Genomic DNA, 25,027 nt, shown 5'->3' with positions numbered 1-25,027 from the left:
TACACTTGACAACTCATGAAGTGTCTCTTCTGTCTGAAGAAAGAAGGCGTTTGCTGCCACGTGCTAAACCCCAAAGCAACACCTTCATAGGTTTGTGTTACAAGAGGCAATCCCAGCAACTGACTCACCATGGAGTGGATGCCAAGGGGGACGTTGTTGAGTCAAGTGTTTGTTGATATCAGGGTCCTTTCAGCTTGGGTGACAGTGGAGTGTTTTCACAAGAATTGTTGCTCTCATGGGAGCAGTTGCACTCGTATGTTTAGTGTGAGGAAACAGACATTCATATTGGTAACTAGATTGCACATTTCGGTTTGAATTTCTCCAGAAGTATGACAGTTTTAGCCAAGGGTTCACTGAATAAACAAAGAGTGACTGGTACTTCTTAATCTGCGTGTACAGTAGTTTTACTGTAACTTAGTCAGGTAGTAGTTTCGTTGTAACTCATTCAGGTGTTGTTCACATTAGGTCATACTATTTGATTAATGATTCCTGGATCTTCATTGGATGTATTAGCCTGTGGTCTGACAAGCAAAGGAATATTGGGGAAGCAGTCTGTTTCGGAAAGGGGGCTTGTCCTAAAACACCACCCAGACGGCCAACATGAAGTGTTTGTGTACAGGCTGCTCTGGATAGCTGTCTTTTGAAAAGAAAACTTTCTGAGTCTCTGTGACCTCCCATCCTGTTGCAGAAAAAGGTAATTAAACACACCTAAAAAAGTGCACACGTTCTGCATTTTTAATGGCAAAGAGCTGTGGGGACTGTTCCTGCTGGCAGCCACACACACAAGGGTGTTGTTCCTCTTTTTTCCCTTTTCTGCAATCTTGCCTGATCAATGAATGGAGGCCTTTTGCTGAGGCTCTCTCTGCCACCAATGCAACTCCACCCACAGCTTAATAAAATTCCATGCTAATCAAATAACCTCTTGTCTTTGACTGGCCTGGAGTTCCCTGTGTGTCCCAAAGCCATTCTGCACGTCTGGAGAGAGTTGAGCCCAGGCAGGCAGCTCTGAGGTAGCAGGGTGTGGGCTCTTCGTTCTACCCATAAACCAAAATTATGTGGACTGAAGACTCATGTTTCTAAAGGCCCGTGAATCAGGACATTTAACTCATAAAGCAGCCGACATGCTTAGCTATGAGTAATAGGTTCCATCAGAATACACAATGCAAGCCTTTTACTGGCCATGTTGTTGAACCTGGGTCCTTAGCTGGCATTGCTTTCTGTCTGAAGTATAGCACTGTTGGGCCTAACCGTTTTCCGATGGAGGCCTGGTCTGTGTTGTGTGATGCTGACATTTGGCCTGCACCTTACCACTCAGCTCTTGGCCGGCCCATTGAGCATAGTATTCCAACCCTGCAGCCCTTATCTTCACCCCCTAAATAAATCCTGCTTGGAGAGAAGAGCACCTTATCTGAAGGGGCTGCCCCCTCCCCGATTATCGTGCTCTATGCAGGACTTTTAAGAGCCTATCTGAACAGACAGAATTCCTGACATTGTGATGTGAACGCTCACTGACATTAAGGGTCCTATCATTGTCTATATTTATGGTTTATGTTGGAAACAATCAATATGCAGTGTTTCCCTTAGGTTTACTGCTTTGGGGGGGTGCTGTTTGAGCGACGGGGACGGGTGGCATTGGGATATCTTTTTTTTAAATCCTCTGGAGCAGAGAGAGGAGCTGTGGATTATTGTTATTGATTAATGCATCAGTGTTTCTTAGGGTGAAAAACACTAAACTCCCAACTTAAAATGAAAGCATTTAGTTTATTTAATAAAAGAGCACATGTTCAATGTGAAAAGTGACAGTAGATATAGATTAGTTGCAATTTGGTGCTATGTGTATATATATATACTTTTTTTTATAAAACACTTTTAAACACCTTGAATTTCAGGGGGGGCGCGGGGCTCCGTTGGCGGGGCTCCGTTGGTGACAATGGCAGGGGAAACACTGATATGTTTCATCAATTGTATCAAATGATATCTCTGGATTAAACGTGTTCGCCTTAGTTAGTTGTTAGTTGCTTTCCGCTTGGTGGTTCCCTAGTAGAGTGAGTCATTACTTTGTAAATTAGAATACTTGCTATTTGTTGATTTTTTTTAAACTTATATCTTGTAGGCTCGGCTTTTGTTTGAAAAAGATAAAGGCATTTGTTATTGTTCTAACTATTACTTGGGGTGCTATGGCTTCTCTGTGTCTTGATTCCTCTTTTAGCTAGACTCAATATCTGTAATAAGAGTAGTCTAATTACAGGAAACTGTGAGGCTAGTAAACCAGAATTGTAGACAGTGATTGAAAGTGTGAATGCGGCATGTACATGCTTGTGTGGATGCTCTCATGTATAAGTGATTTACAATGTGACAGTTGAATAGGCTGAAACAGTTAAATCAATAACACTACACTGTTGTACATGTGGTGTGTCATTAATACAAAAGGGCAAATTAAGCTTTGTGCTAATTCAAATGTTCAAGTGTTGTTCCCTAGAGGCACATTTAAAGAGGAACATTCAATTAAGGATAGACCTATATCAGGTTTCCTTTTTGCAGGTTAATGTCTGCCATTATTTCCAACTCAAAAAGTCCAACTACAATATATATTTATTAATTTGAAGAAATTCCTTATTTGTGCATTTGTCAACTAGTTAATGGTGCTGTTTGGCAAAAAAATATATAAAGTAAAACTTGTTAATGTAAAGCGTTACTTGTTTTATCTGATTTATTTATTTCACCTCCAATCTAGCCCAGTCTAAAATTGGCATGTCTTTCCTTTCTAGGGATTCCGCCCAATTCTTAGAGTTTAAGGATTCAAAAAGAAGCTATAGCAAACACAGGGTCTACAGATTGTTTCCACGAAGGTCCTCTGTACAGACGGGGTCATTTTTCAGTCACAACTGCCTACTTTTGAGTCATGAGAATGATTTGTAGAACCATTTTACTGGCACGCTCCCTAATTGCCTTGCATAGTCAATCTGCTATGGCCCAAGTTGAGTATCAGCCGGAGTACAGTCACTCCTTGTCTTGCTGTGTGTGTGTATAGAGTGCCTGCCCTTGTTCTACTGACCTTTGCCTTTTAATGTACAAACCTTACCTGAAAGGTGTTGTCAGCACTGATAAAGCAGCTCTAGTTGCTTCTCATCTTGGCGACAGATCTGCACAGTTTTGAGCAAGATGATTGTCTGTATTATTAACACAACTTGACATTTGTACCACGGTAGCCTTTTGCCTTTTACTTGACATATAACTCTGAGATTTTGTAAGATCCAATTGCTCAACTCACTTTTCGGAAACTTTTTAATCTGGTGCAATGCATGACATGAGATCATTGTTATGGCACATACTGGTTTGTCATACAATTTGCTTATACTTTACATTAGTTACACCAGTAACCACTTTAACAAAGAATCCTTTTAGATTTGTTTGTTGCGCTGCGCCCCGCCAACGGAGCCCTGCGCCCCCCCCCCTGAAAATCAAGGTGTTTTTCTTTTTGTTCTTTTTATATATATATATAATTTATGTTAATTTTTCAACTCAGATAACGACTGACTTTCATTGTGAGTGATTTTGACCCTAAGAAACACTGATGCATTCATAAATAACAATAGTCCCCCCCCAAAGCAGTAAACCTAGGGGAAACACTGTATATAATAATATATTGTTATATTAATGCCCAGCCTTGTTATTGTCGGATGTCATGATGTTGTAGCTTCCAGGAGACACTGATTTAGAAACGCATACTGGATTCACGGAGTTCACAGCATTCCTCGAATACACCAACATTTGTTGTTGTTCTATGTTCCCTGCTCATAGCGAGCTACATAATATCACAATGACGAAATGTTCACTATACTCTTTCAATCCTACTATCATTTTCATAGCGTTCTGCCTGGAGGCGGCTAAAGCAATGATACTGCAATGTCTGCAATGATTTAATACTTATGCAATGCAGACGGGAACTATTTGAACTATATGTAATTTGTAGTTAATTTGATAAAAACTGTACTATTTTTCCTCCCCTTTCATTATAAGTTACGTATCCTTGAGTTGAAAAACATGTATTGTGTGGTTACGGTTATTGTTACCATTTGATCCATCCCTATTGTCAGAAAGCGTTCAGGGCTGTCAGTTGTAAACTGCTCTCCTCAGCTCTTCAGCTAAGGGAACAACAATTGGCTGAGCTATTTGTAGCTCTGCATTCCCTCAACTGACTCGTTATGTGCAGGAGTGCGTACTAAAATGATCCAGTCTTTTAATAATGGAATGCTCTATCCTTTGACTCACCCATTGAACTTTACAGCCTACTACTCTACTTTCATCTGAAGGGCCCCAGATAGTTTGCCCCACTTACAGAGGAGGACTGTGCGACCCAAGTCCTGTGAAGATGTTAAAAATTGAGCTGAGTCGACGTTTAATTAGACGGTTATTTATTGGGGCGAGGTCAGAAATCCAGAGCAGAGCAGAGCAGAGCAGGACAGCAGAGTTTTGCTCGAGAATCCAAAGCTCATCCATCGGAAGAGTCTTCTCCACTGTTGCAATACCTCAATTATATTTTGACATGAAAGCATTTGTGACAGTGATTCTCGCTCACTGGGACCTCATAAGGAAATGGAATGCTCCGGTTTTGCCACCCCTGGGTTCACTGTCACTGCCATTTATCCAGTAGAGTTGTTAGATATGCAGTCTTTCTAGGTAAGTGGGATTTTCTGTCAGTAGATATTATGTAAAGCAAGACTGTACAAAAGGAGTTTGGAGCATGAACCTAGTTAACTTGTTACTCAAGTGGATCTCAGTGATACCAAATCCCAAACAGATAGATATCTATTCCCTTATAGTTCTTCCTGTATCTGAAAGTAAGCAGTGACAAAGCAATGTAGTGTTTGATGTTGTGAATGGCTCCATTGGTTTGTATGATCACATTTGTGTTTTAGGCACAGCCTTCAATGGAAATGCATTTTTATTTGCTTGGTAAACTGAAGGGCTGTCTGCACAACTGCTCGCATGTGGAAAGCATATTGTCTTAAAGAGGTGGCAGAAAAGGAAGTGAGAAGTAGGTCTGGACTTAGACCAGTCCGCATGCCTTGTGCTGGCATGCAGAAAGGGATGATGTGGCTGAGTCTCCCATGGAAATTTTAACTCAGACTTTAATGTCTGGAAAAGAGCTTGTGTGTGTGGATCCGTCTCCTAAAGCTTAAATACATATTTGCCATGTGTAATGCCAACCACTGGCGTGTGCATTTTAAAATACCTTTTTTTATTATTACCACATTTCGTGATGGGATGGTATTTCATATTATTATTTAGTAATCCCAAGGATGTGTCGCCCTCTGGCTGAAGCAGCATCAGCAGAAACAAGATAAGTCCTGCAAGTTTGGTTTCTCAGCAAAGATTACCGCATAATACAGCTTAGCCTTTGGACTATACCAACACTTGAGTAGCTTTTAATGCACGCTTTTCCCTCTGATTATAATAGGAATGATTATTGTGTATGTTCTATTTTAACATTAAAAAATTCTCGCTTACTTTTTTCGATGTTCTTAAAATGGTTGTGCTCTTGCCTGGTGAATTCAGGCCTAACCACACAGTGAATGAGGGTGTTTTAGAGGCTACATTCACATATGTGTAATATTTGATCCCTTTCTGTGTTCATATTTATATCTGCACTTTCTTTCTTTTCCATTTTGTCTTGCACATGTTATCATTGATGCAATTTGTCCTTCTGTTTGCATGGAAAGCTGACTCCTAAGCGCCCTTGGAAATTTCAGCCGCAATAAGTGCAGTATAAGTGCTTATGTTAGGAACTGTTACCTCTGGAAATTACTCTGAATTATTAGCTAAGAAAGAGCTTTGTCAGCGATTCTGAACCATGAACCTCATATTTTTCAGTACATCCTGGAATCAGATTTTGAAACTCAGCCATATCTGTGTTGCTGGCTGCTCCATCTCACCCAGCGGCAGAGAGGTCTGACGGCTAAAGACTGATAGTGACAGATGATGTTTGGTCTCTGTTCCTCAGCTTGGATGTTCATAAGTCAGTTAGCAGTGGCTAGATTGGTTTCATAACTATATATTGGATAGTGATTTTAAACAAAATGCTGATTTTTATTTACACACTGGCTTTTTTTCAATAATATATTGCTGATGTGTGAAGCATTCAAGTACGCATGTGAGGGTTGGCTAATATGGCTGTTTTGCAGTTAGAGTTTTGTATCATTGTTGTGCTTTTGTAGCTCGGGTGGCCATTGTGGGCAGTCTTGCATTACTACGTTATCGAAAAAGTAGATTTTTCCATAGGTTTCAGGTATTTAAATATGCTAGAATATCTTAATTCATAACTGGTTTCCTGCTTTTACCACAGCATTGACCATATCACTGTTTCGTGAACACAAATGCATACATCTAATATTAGGATGTAATCTATATGGCCCACTCCAAACACCTCTGTATCTCTCTTTCCATGAACATAGCTGACACCACAGCAGCGATGCAAATGCTGAGATTCAATCCTGGATCTGTTGCTGCTCACACACCCAGTGCTAAACACTCTTACTGCTTCAGAAAGCTAATTTATAGTTTATTCCTAAGATCCAATTAGTTCAATTAAGCAATTTGATTCTTTTGTGTCCTCCTAGTGTTTCACTGACTGAACCTGGGTATTTGTCACACGGTTGTTTCAAGACTCATAGCATGCCTGTCTTCAGAATTTCTTTGTTTTTTCCTTCATTTGTTCTACTATAGGGCTAGCCAGGCCCCCTTGCACCAGCCCTCCCCTTCCTCCTCCTTTCCGTCATAGTGAACTAGTGCTGATTGAAAAATAAGGCTCACTGTGTGACTCTGTACTTGGGATGGATTTTTTTTTTTCCCTCCCTTCCTTCACTTTTTGTTCAGAACTTGTTTGGCCACATACCTAAAATAGCGCTCTGACGTGTACAGTCCTGTTAAGGAATGTTACTGTGGCTGTCCAGAGTTCTCTGCGGCAGGAAGTTATGCAAACGTGCATTGCGGAGCACAGAGCCTTGTGATTAGGGTCCTGAAGGACTCGGTTCTTCAGCTTCTCTTCCCAGTGCAGGCTGGCTGGATACCGTATGGCCAACAAGGCCCCCTTTTTTCCTCCCAGCCTTGTGTACATTTTGCCGTGCTGAAAGTCGACTGTATGTTTTCTCTGAGCAGATGATGGCTCTCAGCTCAGCCATGTGTGTTGATCACAACCTACCCTCTCATTAATTTCCCACATTCTGTCTACGTTGCCTTTGTTCTTCCCACCAGCCATTCCTCACCTCCCATTTGCCTCTTTCCCTGCTCCCACCCATCCCGCAGGGCGCTTGCTTGTTTTATGTCTCAAAGAGGGGAGGGGGGTATGGCCCTGACCTCCAATCAGGTTACTTAAGAGGATTCCTTCGCCTTGTCTGAGCTGCTGATTCACCATGTGTCATCATTGTTTTGCTCAGAGAAGCAAAAATAAATCCTTTGAATATTTCACCAGCATCATTCACTATACAGGAATGACAAGATTATTTCCATGACAGTGAGATCAGAGGAGAATGTAGCCAAGTAAATAAAGGTGTTTATTTTGTATACTATGGGCAGACCAGCTGTAATATTGACCTCAAACCTTTTTCAGGAAAAAAGCTGCAAGCTTGGTGACCCATAGCTAAGGGTTAGAAGATGCTCAGTTTCCACATCTGGCTCACACCCGTCAGAGGGAATGCATAACAGTATGTCATGCTCAAGTGCTCGAGTGGCAGTCTTCTTTCAGCCATTCTGGATTATGGAAGATTAGATTCAATCCTGCCAGCAGCATTTATTCTCCTGCCTAGCTAGACACAATCTGGTCTGTCTCGTGTGTTTTAGCTCTTGGAAATAACTCTAATATTGTAGCTGTCGCATCATATTTAAAATGGATATGTGTGCACTGTCCTTTTCAATTTGATTTAAAGACACCATCATTCTTAACCCCTATCTTACAACTAACAGGAACTATGCAGCTCGACGTCATGAAAGGGTTTCTAACGAGGGTCTGTGGGTGTTGCAGCACTCTATTGTGCTTTCACACGGTTTGCCTCATCTGTATGACCTTTGTTGAGGACCACCCGGCTGCCCTAGTCATCGAAAAGTACCTAAGTTACATTTCTTCAGTACATTTTCATAGATACTTTGTCACCAGGGTGGGACATATTGCCGCTTCTTATGCAAATACAATGTGTATGTTTACCTTGCCATGAGTGTCTCAGTATGCAGGCACCTATTTCTGATATGAGTTGTACATGGAACTCAGAGAAAGCTGGTTTATTATATCCCTGAGGAATTGTGGTATTCTGGTTAGCGATTTTTGCATGCTGTGTGTGTGAAACATTGTTTTTCACAGTGTCCATGTTTGCTCTTTGGCTTCAAGGTTTTCAGCAGTATGGCTCATAAACACATTTCTGTTCAGCAGCTGGCAGAAGCCCCCAGTCATCATAACCTTTCAGAATGCATATGCGCTCATGTACACTTTCAGTAACATAACCCTGACGGTAATTAGACCAGACATGTTCCTTTAGTTCTTCGGGCAATGGCTCTTTTACAGTTAATGTTAGCTTTCTATAAAAACAATAGCGAGTGCTTAAGTTATCCATTCCATTCATTGTTAGAAGTAGCACTTTTTTCGATATTCCTGACAAGCACACCATGAATTTTAAACTCTCTCTGCCAGCATTACAATAATACTTTAGTGAATTTAAATACACTTTAGTACTGTCCATTGCAGGCGACATTTAATAGACCAATGCCACTTCAATAGATCGGTTTCTAACACTTAAGAAACTGAAATCCAGCTATTTACAATACATCATTGTAATCCAGGCTGAAAGCCGACTGCTTGCATTATGCAGAAGCCGTTCTTCAGAGGCCTGACAGGACTCAGTGTTTGCTTTTTGCATGTTGTGTGTGTGTGTGTGTGTGTGATTTCGCTGATGTGGTAGACACAGCAGCATTGTTTGCCCGGTTGTTAACCCTTTCTCCTCTTCCCACAGGATGGCTTGGACGCACTGGTGTATGACCTTGACTTTCCTGCCCTGAGGAAAAACAAGAGCATTGACAACTTTTTGAGTAGATGTAAGTAGCTCACATCATGCCTCTTCCCTTATGTCCTTCTCTCTATATGTCTTTCACTTGAGCCATTTTTTGTTGGAAGACTGCGGTGCATATGGGTATAAGCCTCAGAGGAGAACGCCGTTATTGGGTCACCGCCTCCATGTGGGCTTGGACACAATAGGTGTCTGCTGCTTAGTGTCCCCAACAAAGGGGCTTTCATAAATGGCTGGTGACCCACATGGTGTCTATCCTGATGGCTTCTCTGTTTCACAGTGCCCTCAGACTGGGGAACCCCATAACTAAAATACCAATCCAAATACGGATGGTAAATCTACATTGTCCCCTAATACATCTATTATAACTGCCCAATTTCTTTGCATGTAGGTTTATACTTTGTGTTTATTAGCTTACCTTTTTTTTATTCTCAGTCTTGATATCTTGGCAAACACGCTTTGCAGTGACAGCCATTGAAATGCATGTTCATGTGCCGCATTGATCAGATGGCATGCTGCTCTGTTTACACTACTGTTGTTGTTGCATGTGACCTTCCTTCAATAGGTCTGCAACAGAAATGCATTGCAGGCATTTTACAATCATTTTGTATAACACATTTTAAATTGTATTGACTTGAGTTAGTCAAAAGTGAAGTGGGGACAGCCTGCCTCTATATGAAAAGTATATTTTTGTCAGTGTAAGAATTTCTCTTACACTCCTAGTGGAACAAAAAAAAAGTTTGAGGAAATGTAATATTTGATGATACTACTGGAAACCCCTGGGCTAAAACTGTCATTAGGCATCTCCTCAGTTACTCTTGGTGCAGTGCGTTTGTGTATAGCAGCAAAGTATTGGAGATGGATGTGGACTAATGGACTAGCTGTCTTATGAGAAACTGGTTCTCAGTAGCATGCTCTGCCTAAAGGGTGCTTTACTCTACAGTTCTTTCCTCCACGCACTGTGCCTTGCACCCTGATCACATCAGCTGGTTGCTCGGCTGTATGTATAAAGGGACCGCCTGGAAATAATCCACCTCCACCCCAGCACACATGCAAATACACACAGTAACAGCAACTTCAAATTGTATTTGTACCATTTCTAAACATGCTTTATATGTCATTAAGGTCCACTCAGACTTTCATGATCCAGGGAACTTATGCTCACAGTGGAAATGAGTCACTCTTAAATGTTCTTATGTTAATAACTCAGGCCTTGCTTTTTTATTTATAGTTAAATTGAACTTAAATGCCCCAGAGCTCCAGTGCCAGTTCTGACCCATGTGAATTGAAAATTATCCCCCCTTGTTTTAACTATGACCAAATTTGGCTGAACATGGAATACTACCTTCCCTAGGGGAGCTTGCAATTGTTGCATTGGGGAGAGGCCAACTCTCAGTAAGCAACACTTTCCCTGAACAGCAGATCTCAGCTGTGCCGAGGCGCTGTCAGCTTTTTCAGCTTGCTGTCAGGCTCTGGATGTTTCTACCAAAGTCAACTTCTGCTACGAGAGCCTGCTTACAGTAGGTGTCACGTTGTGTCAACATATAGCAGAAGTTGACCCGTGACTCGTTCACTGCAGACTTTTCTCGCCACCTAACCATTCGCCAACATGTTTTTAATACCAGCGGTAACCGGCCGAGCGCCGGGCAAAAAAAACAATCTTGAAATAAAACTATGTCACCGGAGGAGTTAAAGGAGAGTGACAGGGAGTATGAGAAGAAGAGGGAGAGAACGTTTCAGCTGCAATATGATGCCAATACAAGCAAGGTCTTTAGTCGGCTCTGTAGATCAATGCCGACCTATGCTGACAAGTAAGTGAAGGGTAGAAAATCTAAAGGTATTGGCTAGAGGGAAATGTCCCAGCAGTTTAGGAGAATGGCGGTTCTAATCTAGGCTATTACATTTCTAACTCCTAATGACAGGAAGGCAGAAAGCGCATTATACTAATAATAATACTCATAATAATAATAGCAGACATTTTTTAACAATGACCAAAAGATAATTATTTTAATAAACCAAATATGAACAAATGAGGAAAAACTGATGATTCAAATGCTGTAGTACAAGTAGTAATGTCGTTTTTTGCATAAATGACTATTGCAACTAATGGGTTCATTATTAGTCGATTTCTTGGAGTACCCCTGCCTAAGTGATGTTGCATAAAGTAAAAGTGTCCCTGATCTCCCGTACAAATTCAACATGGAAAACCCATGCTCTGAGAGCTATCCAGCAACTTTCACTAAACTGACTTGAAGTATAAGACTCTTTTATAATGGTCGACACATTAAAACCACTGAGAGCAGCCAGGTTCTTTTCTGGTCGTAAAGACAACATTCAAAGTTGCCCCCTTCGTCCCGAACTAAGCAAGTGATTCGGTCCACGCCACCACAGTGTGAACGACAACTCCAGATCCACTTTGTATGCTTGGGGTTTCCCTTGTTCCCTTCACGCTTTTGGGTGCTGCAATTCCAAGCTTCCTCTTGGACGTGTGCCGTTCATTCCTTTTTATTGTGGTTGACACACGAAAACATCCTGAACACGCAAAATGAACATTTTACCCATTGTGTATTTAGTCTTAGCTTATAAAGCTTCTATTTTCTATTAGACTTTACATTAATGCACACAGTCTACACAATATCTGTTTTTTATTATTAATGCACATATTATATTCCCTTCTATTTCAATGTAAATACTGCTATATTTATTATTATTATTGTAATGTTATTGTAGTTCTATAATATCTGTGTTTTTAATTTTGTTTTACTTTTATGTATGCACCATGACGACACCTAGTCAAATTCCTCGTACGTGTCAACCTACCTGGTAATAAACCTGTTTCTGATTCTGACTAACTTCTGTGTTTCCTTGTTTTTTTTTAGATAAGGAAACCATTAGTAAAATCCGTGATCTACGCATGAAAGCGGTGGACTATGAGGTGGTTAAAGTTATTGGAAGGGGAGCATTTGGAGAGGTGCAACTGGTAAGAATATATATCATCGTTTGCTCTAAAACATGCTGGTTTGTTTGTGAGAAAGAATTCAACCCAACTAAAACGGTTTTCACCTCTTCATCTTTTCCAGGTGAGACACAAAGCCACGCGCAAAGTATACGCCATGAAGCTGTTGAGCAAGTTTGAAATGATCAAGAGGTCGGACTCTGCTTTCTTCTGGGAGGAAAGGGACATCATGGCTTTTGCCAACAGCTCATGGGTGGTGCAGGTATGATGTGATGGAGACAAAGTGTCACGGTCCTACTTAACTTAGTGTAGTATTATTGAATGCAGGCCACACAGACATTAACCCAGCTTTTTGTGTCATTCTCAAATGAATTCTTAAGTCAAGTTTTAACCAATTCTTTTTTTTATTCTTCAGCTATTTTTTGCATTCCAAGATGACCGCTACCTCTACATGGTGATGGAATACATGCCGGGTGGCGACTTGGTTAACTTGATGAGCAACTATGACGTCCCGGAGAAGTGGGCCCGCTTCTACACCGCTGAAGTGGTGCAGGCTCTGGATGGAATCCACTCCATGGGCTTCATCCACAGGTAACATCAGAGCTCTCCCTCCCTTTGGGTTTGTGAGTTGGGCTTCCATTGGCTGCCGTCAAACACGTTGCCGGGATTCATTTCCGATGGAAAATGTTTTTGTTTTTTTTATATATCTGTAAGGCCGTCCTAGATGTTTCGTAGTCAGTTTGGAATTCTCTCTGAAACCACGTCTAAAGTAAATGTGTAAAATTATTTATCTTTTAAGGTTCTCAACAACTGTGATCTAATCAACGGTGGACCTCACAGTCAGAAACCAGAGGAGACTGTGAGGTCCACCGTAGACCGACCACTTTTGGACAAAATGTCCTCTCCATTAAAGGCAGCTCATTCTGGAATAGCCTCCGAACTGAGATACGGGATTGTCCGACTCTAAATAGTTTCAAAGGTCAACTCAAAGAATGGTTGAGAAACAAACAGACGTGCAATCACCGCTAAATGCACTTCAACACAGGGGTATCTCCTCTTGCACTTTATATGTCGTTGCTGCTATATTGTACTACCATGTCATAAATACTTGTGTGTGCTGCTCTTTTGCATATCATGTATTTTGTTTTTACTATTTTGTAAAATGTGATTTTCTGAAATGTTTTATGTGAGGGACTGCGGATGGAAATGAGCTCAAAGCTAAATCTGCCACTGTTACGCTTGATACATTCGAATGTTTTAACTGTTCATTACTGTTCATTGTCCCTGCCAAATAAACGATTAAATGAAGAGGTTTTTATAAAAAACAGATAGCCAAGGGTCAAAGGTACTGGTTTTAACATAAATGCTATTGTTTTAGGTCGGCCTTACTACTTGTTTCTGAACATTCAACAGTCATATTTGTGTTGTTTCACTACACATGCAGTGTGTGTGTGCAATGATCTTTATGAGATTCAAATAGTCTATTAGAGTTGCCTGTTCAGCGCAGTCCCATGATGCTGGCTCTAGGTTTTTGATATATTTCTGAGTAGTAGGGTAATACATCTGTGTGCTCGACAGCAGCACATTTGTATGATTCAATTTCAATACGTGACAGCCATCAAAACGAAATGTGTTTTCCATTTATAAGAATGCTACTTGATATAGTTCCACACACTAAGCTCTGTGCACAGCTGCGATGGTGGAAAATTCTCACCATGACATTTTTTATTCAATAGCTGTCTAGTATTTTCAAATTAGCTTAAAGTTAAAATGTAGGAAAGTTGTGTAAAAAAACCTGATTTCTGCTTTCTCGGGTCCCAGCGTCCTTCCTACCTCATTACATCTGATTTATCCCTACAGAGCTCTGGAGCACCTTCAGACACTTCTGAGAGCTTTAACCCTTAACTCTTCTCTTAAATGTATTTTCTGGTTACATGCTTGAGGTCGCTGCATTGCTTGTGTGTTGCATGTGTTTGATATCGCTGTATTCTTGCCTTCTCAGGGACGTAAAGCCTGATAACATGTTGCTAGACAAAGCAGGCCACCTAAAACTGGCCGACTTCGGGACCTGCATGAAAATGAACAAGGTATCACGTTTAATTTTCAGCACCAAATGTTTTTACACCACAGGCATGACGAGTCCTATAACGTTGAGATTTTAAGTTGTTTTGCTGATTATTATGTGTATGGAAAAATGCAGGGCTCCGACAGTACTTCAAGGCATTTATTATTATAAGGATCAAATTGTGATATTTTCCCAAATGTTTGTCCCCTTTAGGATGGTATGGTACGATGCGACACAGCAGTGGGAACTCCAGACTACATTTCGCCGGAGGTACTGAAGTCTCAAGGGGGAGATGGCTGCTATGGCAGAGAGTGTGACTGGTGGTCAGTGGGGGTGTTCCTGTACGAAATGCTTGTCGGTGAGTTTTTGATAAAGTATTTCTTCTAATAGTTCACTTTAATGTTATTATACCTGTCATCAATCTGAAGTTTGTGTTCAAAGCCTCTGGAGCATTGTTACCTTTCTCTCTTCTATAAAACACCACAGTGAAGCTTTCCTGTGCACTTTTTGTGTACTGTGATTTAGGGCTGCTCAATTAATCTTAATAGTATTTTAATCGCGATTACGATTATGGCTTGCAAAGATTACGAAAACAACGTAATCGAAATAAAACGATTTTTTTTTTTTTTAGAATATATATTTTTTTGGTTTCTCAGTTGAATTATACTTAAAGTTCAGGGTAATCAACTGTTAAAAACATACTGTTCAAAAAAAAAATCTCCAATAAATGTTTACACATTATCATCACACATTCACATTATGGATGTTTACAAAGTCAATGAATAATCGCATCTAATAATCGCAATTACAATTATTGACCCAAATAATCGAGATTATGATTTTTGCCATAATCGAGCCGCCCTACTGTGTGTATGTTCTCTGTTTCCTTCCTGTGGGCACATGCGTAATCGATTGCTCTTTTTTCTTGTGCACAGGCGACACTCCTTTCTATGCAGACTCCTTGGTGGGGACCTACAGCAAAATTATGAACCACAAGAATGCCCTGACCTTCCCCGACGACAGCGACATCTCTAATGATGCCAAGAATCTCATCTGTGCTTTCCTGACTGACAGGTTAGATAGTGGCATACTAAGCACTTGAGGTGCCACTTGAAGTGGGCTCTTATCATTAGAACCCTTTCCTTGTTTAGGCATTGATTGTTTCCTGGCTTAGAGAACACTCTGTGGAAAGAATCTTCAGTGACGTCAACATAATAACTTAGAAAATGTGCTTCTTTGCATAGTTGCATAATTAAAGAAATTCTATTGGTATTGTGAAATAATATACTGTTAATAATAAAAGTATGTTCCCCACAGGGAAATTCGACTTGGCCGTAATGGTGTCGATGAAATCAAGAGGCATCCTTTCTTCAAGAACGACCAGTGGACATGGGAGAACATCAGAGACAGTAGGAGCCTTGTTTACTGTTAACAATGCACATTACACCTCCCATATTATTTGGCTGTCTGCTCACTGTTACCGCAATCACAAAGCCAGACATCATGTTTTCCATTTGACCTACTACGGACAGTTGCAGGAAATTCTTGTAGACGAGCCATTCATTCAGTATCCTCTCCAAGACTAAACGTGATTCCTGCTCAGAGGAATAATTGGCAGCACAGCGTTTTTTGAGGCCAACAGGGGGGAAGCAGTCCAATGCAACATGTAAATGCACAAGTGTTGACGCTCCAGCAGAAAGAGATTAGAAATGTAGGGCTGAATCCAGGAGCTATGGTCGGTTCTTTATTGGCTTTATTTTGTAATACTTCACGAGGCTGAAGTCAGCACTTTGCTGTGGGCCACCGCTGTCGTTCCACTGACTGAGCGGCTCTGCTAGCTCCCTGGTTTCCTTTGTTTTAAAGAGATCTGTGCTCCAGAAAAACTCTGCTCTGAAAAGAGAAACACTTACTCGCTGTCTCTTATCTATCTGGAAGGGACGTAGGTTTAAAATGACATACAAATACAATGCTGTTAATATACTGCAAATGTTAAAAAGAGGTCAAATTCTTATGTGATTTGGGTTAACCTATTACTGTTTGATTAGCCTTTACAGTGAAAAACATGAAGGATCTTATTTTCCCGCCGTCTTTATTGATCTAAAGAAACTCAGAAAACATCATGTTTTTCCCCTATTACTCACTGTGTTAAAAAACATCCTGAAACTTGTTATTTACATTATCTTTGTATCATTGACTGTGCCTTTAACACACACTGAATAATTAGCCATAATGAATGGTGGCTGTTCATATTCTGTATCTTAACTAATATTCCATCTTCTCGTGCCCTGTGTAGCGGCTGCCCCAGTAGTGCCTGAGCTGAGCAGCGACGTAGACACCAGTAACTTCGATGATATAGAGGAGGACCGGGGGGAGGAGGAGACCTTCCCCACACCAAAGGCCTTCGCGGGCAACCAGCTGCCCTTCGTAGGCTTCACTTACTACAGCAGTCAGCAGTGAGTGTGCCACACATGTTTATAACCCAAGTGCCGAACTGTTAGGATTCTTGCATCACAAAATGGCCCTAACATTATATGTGGATGTAGGATTTTTTTTAAGCTATGATTAAGCATTTTTCAGTCAGTACTCCACGTGTTAATATGACTCGTGACTTCAGGAGCAGCCCATAGGGCGCACTCTCTGTTTTCATGGTGGAAATCAATTTGTCATAGTCTACATTGTTTGAATACCTTATTTTGGGGAGAAGGTCACGGATGTATGAACTCCTTGCTTAACCTCTAAATGCTCCTTTTACAACAGCGATACCTATTTCTTCTGTTTATAGGTAGACGTCGTTTTTAGGAGGGATTTAAGTATCACTGTTGTAAACATTTCTTCAATAATAAAATGTGTTTTTGTTTCCAGCCTTATGCGAACCTCTCCTGCCAACGCAAAGGCCGTTGACAAACGTAACAGCCTCACAAAAGAAGACAAGAGTCATGTAAGTAGTAGAGCACAACTTTAAGGAGCTTTAAATCATAGAATATCTGCCTATTTCTAAACCGTTTCTTTACTTCAGGTATCTGCGCTGTCTGTATGCATGATGTTTTAAAGGGCACCTATCATGCTATTTTTAGGCAATAGCATAGGTCTCACATATATAAAAAACATGTCTATGAAGTGTTTTGCTCAAAATACCAAACAGATCACACATTCTAGCCATGCCTCATATCCCTCTATTTCACTTCCTGTTTCAAAAGTGCTGATTCTGGGTATAAAGCTTTAAAAAAAGAAAGAAAATTGATTTAAAAAAAAAAAGGAGGGGGCGGAGCTCATGCGGGACCCGGCAGCTACTGTCTAAACTAAATACTGCCGTGATGAAACGCCATATCATGGATTATCAAGGATTATTTCTGAAACAGTATGGAGCTCAAAGGCTTTCTCTCTTGCCTGTTATACCACAAGATGAGTTCCTTTTTACTTCCTGCTTCTTCACACACATGCTCTCTCCAGTACAGGTTAGCTCTGAGTGTTAGCGATGCTAATGTAAACACCGACCATATTACGTCCAAAACAGTCGGCCATTGTTTCTGATAGCAACGTTTCTGATAGGGCCGTGGGTCCACATTTTCGATATTACGTCATATCGGACGAAAACCTGGATCAGCTCGGTTGTATCCCCGTTTTTAGAGATTTGGGTACAGAGGAAAAGAGAGAGGGTTTTATTTTTTGATGCTGCGTGAGTTCCCCGACACACCGGGGACACACATTTATGTATAAAAGACATGATAGGTCCCCTTTACGGTTGTTTTATTGTGTGTTGTAGCTGGAGGGCCTGCAGAAGAGGATCTTCCAGCTGGAGGAGCAGCTCCACAGTGAGATGCAGCTGAAGGATGAGTTGGAGCAGAAATGCAGGTACAGAACAGGACTTTCATTCATAAAGATACAAATAGACACTTGCATAGTCAAAGCACAGGCATGATGCAAATTCTTTGCTCCTCCGATCTGTCAAAAAACAGACCACAGCATTACAGAGGTTTAGGAAAAACATATTCATATTTACTTCTAAGGAAAAAGTAATTCATTGTTTTCTAGTCAAATTCGGATATTTGCGAATGTAGAAAGGGCCACAAATAAGTGTTATGACATATGTGTTCTCTGGCCTTTGGTTGCAAGTGTTTGCATGAGTATTCTTCATTGCTTTTAAATAGTAAAACAGACTTTTCAATGTGTTCACTTTTTATTTCCGTTCTCCACAGGACATCGAGCACCAAGATCGAGAAGATAATAAAAGAACTGGATGAAGAGGTTAAATGCTGACCCTTTTTTCTCAACGCTCTTCTTATAGATATCCATAACTATATGGATAAAAAGAAGCATCTACACAGCTTTTGTCTTGGTTGAAAAATTCCGAAAGTTTGACGATAGACAACATTTTAGACATTCTGCCTCAAATCAGGGGCTAGATTGAAGATGGTTTTTCCCATCACAGCCACGTCACAGCTGTTCTGTTCCTTGCCACAGGCGAACCAGAGGAAGAGTGCCGAGGCCGGCGTGTCTCTGATGGAGAAGGACAAGATCATGCTGCAGCACAGATTCACAGAGTACCAAAGAAAAGCTGACCAGGATGCAGAGAAGAGGCGCAATCTGGAGAATGAGGGTGAATGTTATGAGCTGCTGCTGATGCATGATCCAGACACTGCAATTAAAGTATAATTGGAGAGTGGAGCACGGAAACAGCTGGTTATGAACATACTTTTGATGAATGCCCTATCCTCTCACTATCACTTGATCTGGCCAAGACATATACCACCTTAATAACAGCTGGTATCCTGGTTAGGGCTGCACGATTTGGGGAAATAATCTAATTGCGATTTTTCGGACAGATATTGCGATTTTGTTTTTAAGCGACCCAACGGAAGTTTATTGTAAAATGCGGCCATATCTCCGGCTAGGAAGGTCGTATCAACGTGCTCCCGTCTCTAGCACCCCCGCAGCCCGAGCTACGAGTGAAAGAACTAAACTTACATGAAACTTCCGTTGGGTTGCTTTAAAGTCAAGCTTCAGTTTAAGATTCACCCTGTAATAGAAACATGTGATGGAGCATTACTAACCTGACTCAGATGGTTTCAAAAAGACTTGGCAGGTGATTGGATCAATCTGTCTATCACCTTCTATCATGGGCCACTTCTGATTGGTTAACAATGGCTGGTACATGTGTAGCACAGTACTTCTGATTGATGTGGATGACTGACACACAAGAACAAAAAAAAAAATGGATTAATCGTTCAGCCCTAATCCTGGTGTGACCTTCCTATTGCTCAATGCTGTCTACACATCTATTTAAATGTTAAATCACGCTCATGTCCGTCTGACTTTCTTATTGATGTGCCGCAAAAACAACACTAAGTAGATTTGCAAGCAAAACACTGTTAGAGATAAAGACTGTAAATGCTGTGAATGGTATTTAGTTAGATTTGTGTTTTTAAAGGACATTACTTGAGGTTGAAATAGGAGCTTATATGAAGCTCCGTCTAATTAATTTCTGATTTGTTTCTAGTGTCATCTTTGAAGGAGCAGCTTGAAGATATGAGGAAGATCAGCCAGAACTCTCAGGCCTCAAATGACAAGATCACCCAGCTGCAGAATCATGTATTCTTCGCACACATGCACGCAAACACAATGTCAGTCTAGTGGAGGGCAATGCATCAAACCTCATTTTCCTTCCCCTTCCTCTCTATTGTGATTGACAGATGGAAGAGGCCAATGACCTCCTGCGTGCAGAGTCAGACACGGCAGCGAGACTGAGGAAGAGCCACACGGAGATGGCCAAGTCCATGAGCCAGCTGGAGGGCTTGAACCGGGAGCTGCAGGAGAGGAGCCACGCCGTGGACGGGGAGAAGGCCCAGCTGGAGAAGGAGCTCCTGCTGCTTCAGAGCAACCTGGACTCAGAGAGGAGGAACTACAGCCTGGGATCTGAGGAGATCATGGAGCTGCAAGGTGACCCACTGACAAACAAACGATGATGAATGCAAATCCAGCACAACAATCTGGTTTGATGTTTATCACAGAGTTCAAAGTACCTACGAGCTAAGACATAAGAGTATTGTCGTATATTAAACCATTTCAGTGTGGTTTAAAATCACTTTTAGAATCGTAATCTCTTAGCTGCAGAATTGCCACGTAATAGAAGCTATCCCTATCCCTATCACAGCAGCCAAATCACCGTCTGATTATCTGTGAGCAGGCTATCTTTTAATAGAAACAAGCTTCTGTAATTCATGGAATTGAATGGGTAAAACAGGCATCAAAGTATCTTTCCTGCGGGGTATTAAAAAGTATTAAAAGTTGATAAATCAAATCAGCGAATATTAAGGCTATTAAAAAGTATTAAAGGGCATTTTCCAAGTTATTACATTTTGTAGCTTTTTTTCAATAAGTATATAAATTGTCCAAAGAGGTTGTATTCTACAGTCTGCCTGAATGTAATCATTGCGTAGGTGTGTAGTGTGATTCTGTGTAGTTTATTTATGGCATCCCGTTGGGTTTGACGTCATCTGAACAGGACATCGCACGCTCACTGCTTGATAGCGCGCGAAGGTCCGTTTACGCCGGTTGCTAAGCAACATCGTTATGGGGAAATGCAAGTTTGCGTCCAAATGGTTGGAAGATAAGAAGGAAGGACAATCAATACTGTATATAGTCAATGTGTCGCCAATGTAACCAGTTAAAACTCAAAGTGGCGATGAGGTCTTAAAATATATGGGAAGGGTCTTAAAAAAGGTCTTAAAGGGTATTACATTTGACTTCAGGATTCCTGCATATACCCTGTGAAGGCATTACATATCTGAATAGCTGTTGATAAAAAGAGTTTTCCACTAAAATGCCAGCTTCATATTAGTGTTGCACGGTGTACCGATACTTGAAAGGTACCGCGATACCCTGCCGTTAAAAACGTTACGGTTCCTCCGTTTCATTAGTATCGGTACTTTAAGAATGACGGGGGAAAGTACTCAAACCAGTGTCATTTATTTTGTGACAAACGAGGCAATTAATGGCAATGATAACTGTCTAATATGGCTATCTTTTTAGCTAACTTACCAATGTGGCTAACATCTGCAATGTACATTTGGTCAATAATTATTTATATTACTGTACTATTACATGTCAATCAAATATAGAGTTAACTATCAAAGAAATCACATAAACTCAAGTATAAAGAAGAGACCATGTTGTAAGAAAACATTTAACAGATAAACTATAATTGTATTGATCATGAAAATAATAAAAGAAAAGAATCGAAAAAGAAATGGAACTGCTACCTCCGCGACCCGACCACGGATAAGCGGGAGAAGATGGATGGATGGATGGATGGATATCGAAAAAGAATCGGAATCGCAATTCTTGAATTGGTATCGAAACCAAAATGTTGGTATCGTGACAACACTACCGTAATTTTCGGACTATAAGCCGCGCCTTTTTTCCCATTTTTCGACCCTGCGGTTTATATAACGGTGCGGCTAATCTATGGATTTTTACAGCTGACGGCCACCAGGGGACCTCCTAAATCTATGGATTTTACAGGTTACAGTCCACCACCTTTAACTCGATGGGCTCTATGGCCGGTCCGCGCCCCCCACCTTTAAGCAGCGGGCTCCAGCAGGAAAAGCTGGAGGGCGGAAAAGAGTGAGACAGGTAGCGCGCAAAAGTAAAAGTGGAACCGAGAGTGGTACGAGAGACAGAACGAGAGCAAGACAGACAGACATTACGAGAGCGAGACAGTTTGTCCCCGTACCACTGGTTGAAAACCGCTGCTGTAGATCACTGCCGTTACGTGCGCTGGGAGCGCACCGTTTAAGTTTGAAAGTTGAAAAGTTTGTGTGTCTGAAACGCTATGTGATACAGTACAGTTTACACAGCACAGTACATGTTCTGTAGCTACTATTGCACTAAATGGTAACACTTGAATACATTATGCAAATATGCAACTTGTTTGTTGAAATGTTAATAAATGGGAGCTTCCTCAAACAGCCATCTCTTTCCCGACAATCCCCTCTGTGCACGAACCTTACATATGATAATTAAACATTAAAACACCTGCGGCTTATAGTCCAGTGCGGCTTATATATATACACATCATTCAATTTAGCTGCTGCGGCTTATATTCAGGTGCACCTTATAGTCCGAAAATTACGGTACTTCATATCATAAATACAGTGAAAGTGACATGTCTTTATTACCTGTTCTCAGCGAGGATGGCAGGGCTGCAAGAGGACAACAAACACTTGAAGCACAGCCTCACTAAAGTGGAGTCAGAACGCAAACAGGCCCAGGAGAGGAGCAACAACCTGGAGAAGGTACACACAAGAAGTGATAATGTGCAAAATAAAAATGTCCTTTCAACCTGTGAAATGTAGAAATTGCTATTATTTTGTGCATCACTAATTAGATAAAACAAAGTCAGTTGTGTGTTTTAGCTTGCCTTCATGTTTTTGGCCATCTTCACAGGAAAAGAACAACCTGGAGATAGACCTGAACTACAAACTGAAGACCCTGCAGCAGCGTCTGGAGCAGGAGCAGCAGGAGCACCGGGTGATGCGGGCACAGCTCACCGACAAATATGAGTCTATCGAAGAGGCCAAATCAGCCGCCACCAACGGTATGACCTGTGTCGGAGCATGCCCCGCCCCACTCTTCTTCTTCCTCTTTCTTGAATCCTACTTGAAGTTCTCTCGCTCGTATATTTGAATCAACTTCTTCCCGACTTCCTCTTCCTGTTTCATCGTTCTGGTCTGACTCACCTGCAGGGGATGTTTGGGTGGGAGGAATTCAAGGAGTGTTAGCCTGCCAGCATGTCAGGACAGTTCCTTTTTACAAATCTTAACGTTTTAGCAATAAAACGATTCTCTGTCAGTAAAGCTTACTCGTACATGCTGGGAAAGGCAAAGGTCTTCTATTAAATCTCTTGCTTGTAATTAAGGATCATTTATGTCAGTGTTACAGATGTTCATGAAGAAGATTTTAAAGACGTTTGTTTAATCTACAAGAGTTTAAAGCGCCAAGAACACACTGAAATGTACTGAAAACAATTCATTTGAAACAAGTACAGCTCATACCCTGCCCTTAGGTAACAGAATTAAATCAAAATGGTGATCAAAAGCTAACTAAAATCTGATTTTGTTTTAATTCAGTTATGTTACTTTTTCTTTTTTACTTTTTAAAAAAATGTTTAGGTCTACTGTTGTTCAGACATGGATAAACGACCACAACACATTTTGTTCTTGCTTTTTCCGCACCTGTATTCCTCCATTTAGTTATTATAAATACAAGAACAATGTTAGACTTTAGACGTACCAGAAAGATGGACTCTCAGTTTGACTTCAGATGTTGATATTCCTAGATAGTCAGGAAAAAGGAAATGACTGTTTTTTCTGTCACCTCGCTCCTCCAGCTGTTCAGTCGAAGATGTCTGAGGAGAATGGAGCGAGGATGCGAGCGGAGAGCCGGATAGTGGAGGTGGAGAAGCAGTGCTCAATGTTGGAGTTTGACCTCAAGCAGTCCGTGCAGAAGATGGAGCAGCTGATGAAGCAGAAAGAAAGGCTGGAAGATGAGGTAAGGAATCCCTTTGACTGTGATTGGTATCAGTGATATCTAAGCCAGTGGTTCTCAAATGGGGGTACGCGGGCCACTAGGGGTACGTTGGAGTACTGCAGGGGGTACGTGAGATTTATTTTATGTTAATGAAAGAAGAAAAAAAAAGATAAATATACCAATTTTAGGAAAAGTAACGAAGTTTGAGCAGTGCGGGTTTTATATTAATAGAGTTACACATATTTCAAAACGCGAAGTGTAATAACTGCAGTTAGCCTCCCTGTCAGAATGACAAAGATCCTCAGTGAAGCTCAAGCCCATGTTTCTCACTACATTGTAAGTACAACTTATTAAAAAGATCATTTCAATACAACTAATGTCGTCTTAGTGTTATTGCATGATGTTAAAATTGGTTGGCCATGAAGTTAGTGATGGATTGTAAACATTTGAAATTTAGCATTTAAGTGTTTCTCAGTTACAAGGTTGTTGTTTCAATAAATCAGACACTGATGGTGCAGCGCTGTACTGTACCTCTTTATACAGGCTTTGTTTCCCTAACAAATAGTTTTTGCGCTGATCAGGGGGTACTTGGCTGAATCTTTTTTTCAAAGGGGGCACATTATTGAAAAAAGTTTGATAATCACTAGGGATGTAACGACACCAAAAACTCACGGTACGATAATATCGCGATAAAAAGTCCACGATACGATATTTATCGCGATATTGAAAAATAAAGAAAAAAATGTGATTTTTTTTTTTTTTTTTTACTTGAATTTTTATTTATTATCTTTATTAAATAATACATCTGATTTGTACTGCATTTTTAGTAGGATAGTAGTATTTTAAACTGTCATCAATATAATAATCAGGCCCTGCAATAGAATAAATCAAGTTTCACTTTTTTTTTTCAAGTAACTCAACTCTAACTCACTAACTCACTCACTCACTCACTCACTCACTCAGCATCATCAAGGTTATCTTTTAGGAATATGAGCATGTCCACATTTCCAGCTAGAAGCTGGGATGTTTGGGCGTTTACAATATCCCCTGCTGTGGAAAAAACTCTCTTGCTTGGTACTGATGTTGCTGGGACAGAGAGATATGTTTTGGCCATGGGTAAAACTGTCCATTGTCTCTCCACCACTTAAAAAACTAACCTCTCTCGTGTCGTCCTTCCCCAGGTGAAGAATCTGCGGATACAGGGAGAACAGGAGTCGAGCAAGCGAGTCCAGTCTCAGAACGACCTGAAGAGCCGCTCACAGGAAGTGGACCGGCTGCGGTGTTCAGAGAAACAGGTCAAACAGGAACTCAACACGGCGATGGAGAGCAAACGCTCGCTGGAGTTCCAACTGGCACAGCTGACCAAGTGAGTTCGTCCGGCACTACAATCTAAAACAATTATAAAATATATGACTTGTTTTTTCT

At 40.9% G+C, this 25,027-nt stretch overlaps 1 protein-coding gene across 3 annotated transcripts in view; it reads left to right on the top strand.

The window, feature by feature from the left end:
• The window catches only part of rock1 (Rho-associated, coiled-coil containing protein kinase 1), a 36,526-nt gene that overhangs the window by 1,589 nt on the left and 9,910 nt on the right, over positions 1–25,027 (top strand). For all 3 annotated transcript variants that reach the window (XM_079650196.1, XM_079650197.1, XM_079650198.1), the window contains exons 2-20: positions 9,000–9,081; positions 11,933–12,033; positions 12,134–12,271; positions 12,425–12,600; positions 14,012–14,096; positions 14,288–14,432; positions 15,010–15,148; positions 15,392–15,483; positions 16,368–16,527; positions 16,937–17,012; positions 17,838–17,926; positions 18,271–18,319; positions 18,536–18,671; positions 19,572–19,663; positions 19,765–20,011; positions 22,262–22,368; positions 22,520–22,670; positions 23,463–23,623; positions 24,784–24,968. In XM_079650196.1, coding sequence (XP_079506322.1) covers positions 9,000–9,081; positions 11,933–12,033; positions 12,134–12,271; positions 12,425–12,600; positions 14,012–14,096; positions 14,288–14,432; positions 15,010–15,148; positions 15,392–15,483; positions 16,368–16,527; positions 16,937–17,012; positions 17,838–17,926; positions 18,271–18,319; positions 18,536–18,671; positions 19,572–19,663; positions 19,765–20,011; positions 22,262–22,368; positions 22,520–22,670; positions 23,463–23,623; positions 24,784–24,968 — 2,411 coding nt within the window. The remainder of the gene's footprint in view (positions 1–8,999; positions 9,082–11,932; positions 12,034–12,133; positions 12,272–12,424; positions 12,601–14,011; positions 14,097–14,287; positions 14,433–15,009; positions 15,149–15,391; positions 15,484–16,367; positions 16,528–16,936; positions 17,013–17,837; positions 17,927–18,270; positions 18,320–18,535; positions 18,672–19,571; positions 19,664–19,764; positions 20,012–22,261; positions 22,369–22,519; positions 22,671–23,462; positions 23,624–24,783; positions 24,969–25,027) is intronic.

This window comes from Notothenia rossii (assembly GCF_949606895.1).
Source record: "Notothenia rossii genome assembly, chromosome: 9".
NCBI classification, from domain to species: domain Eukaryota; kingdom Metazoa; phylum Chordata; class Actinopteri; order Perciformes; family Nototheniidae; genus Notothenia; species Notothenia rossii.
The sequence above is the reverse complement of the archived record's forward strand: the minus strand, read 5'-3'. Positions and strand labels throughout refer to the sequence as shown.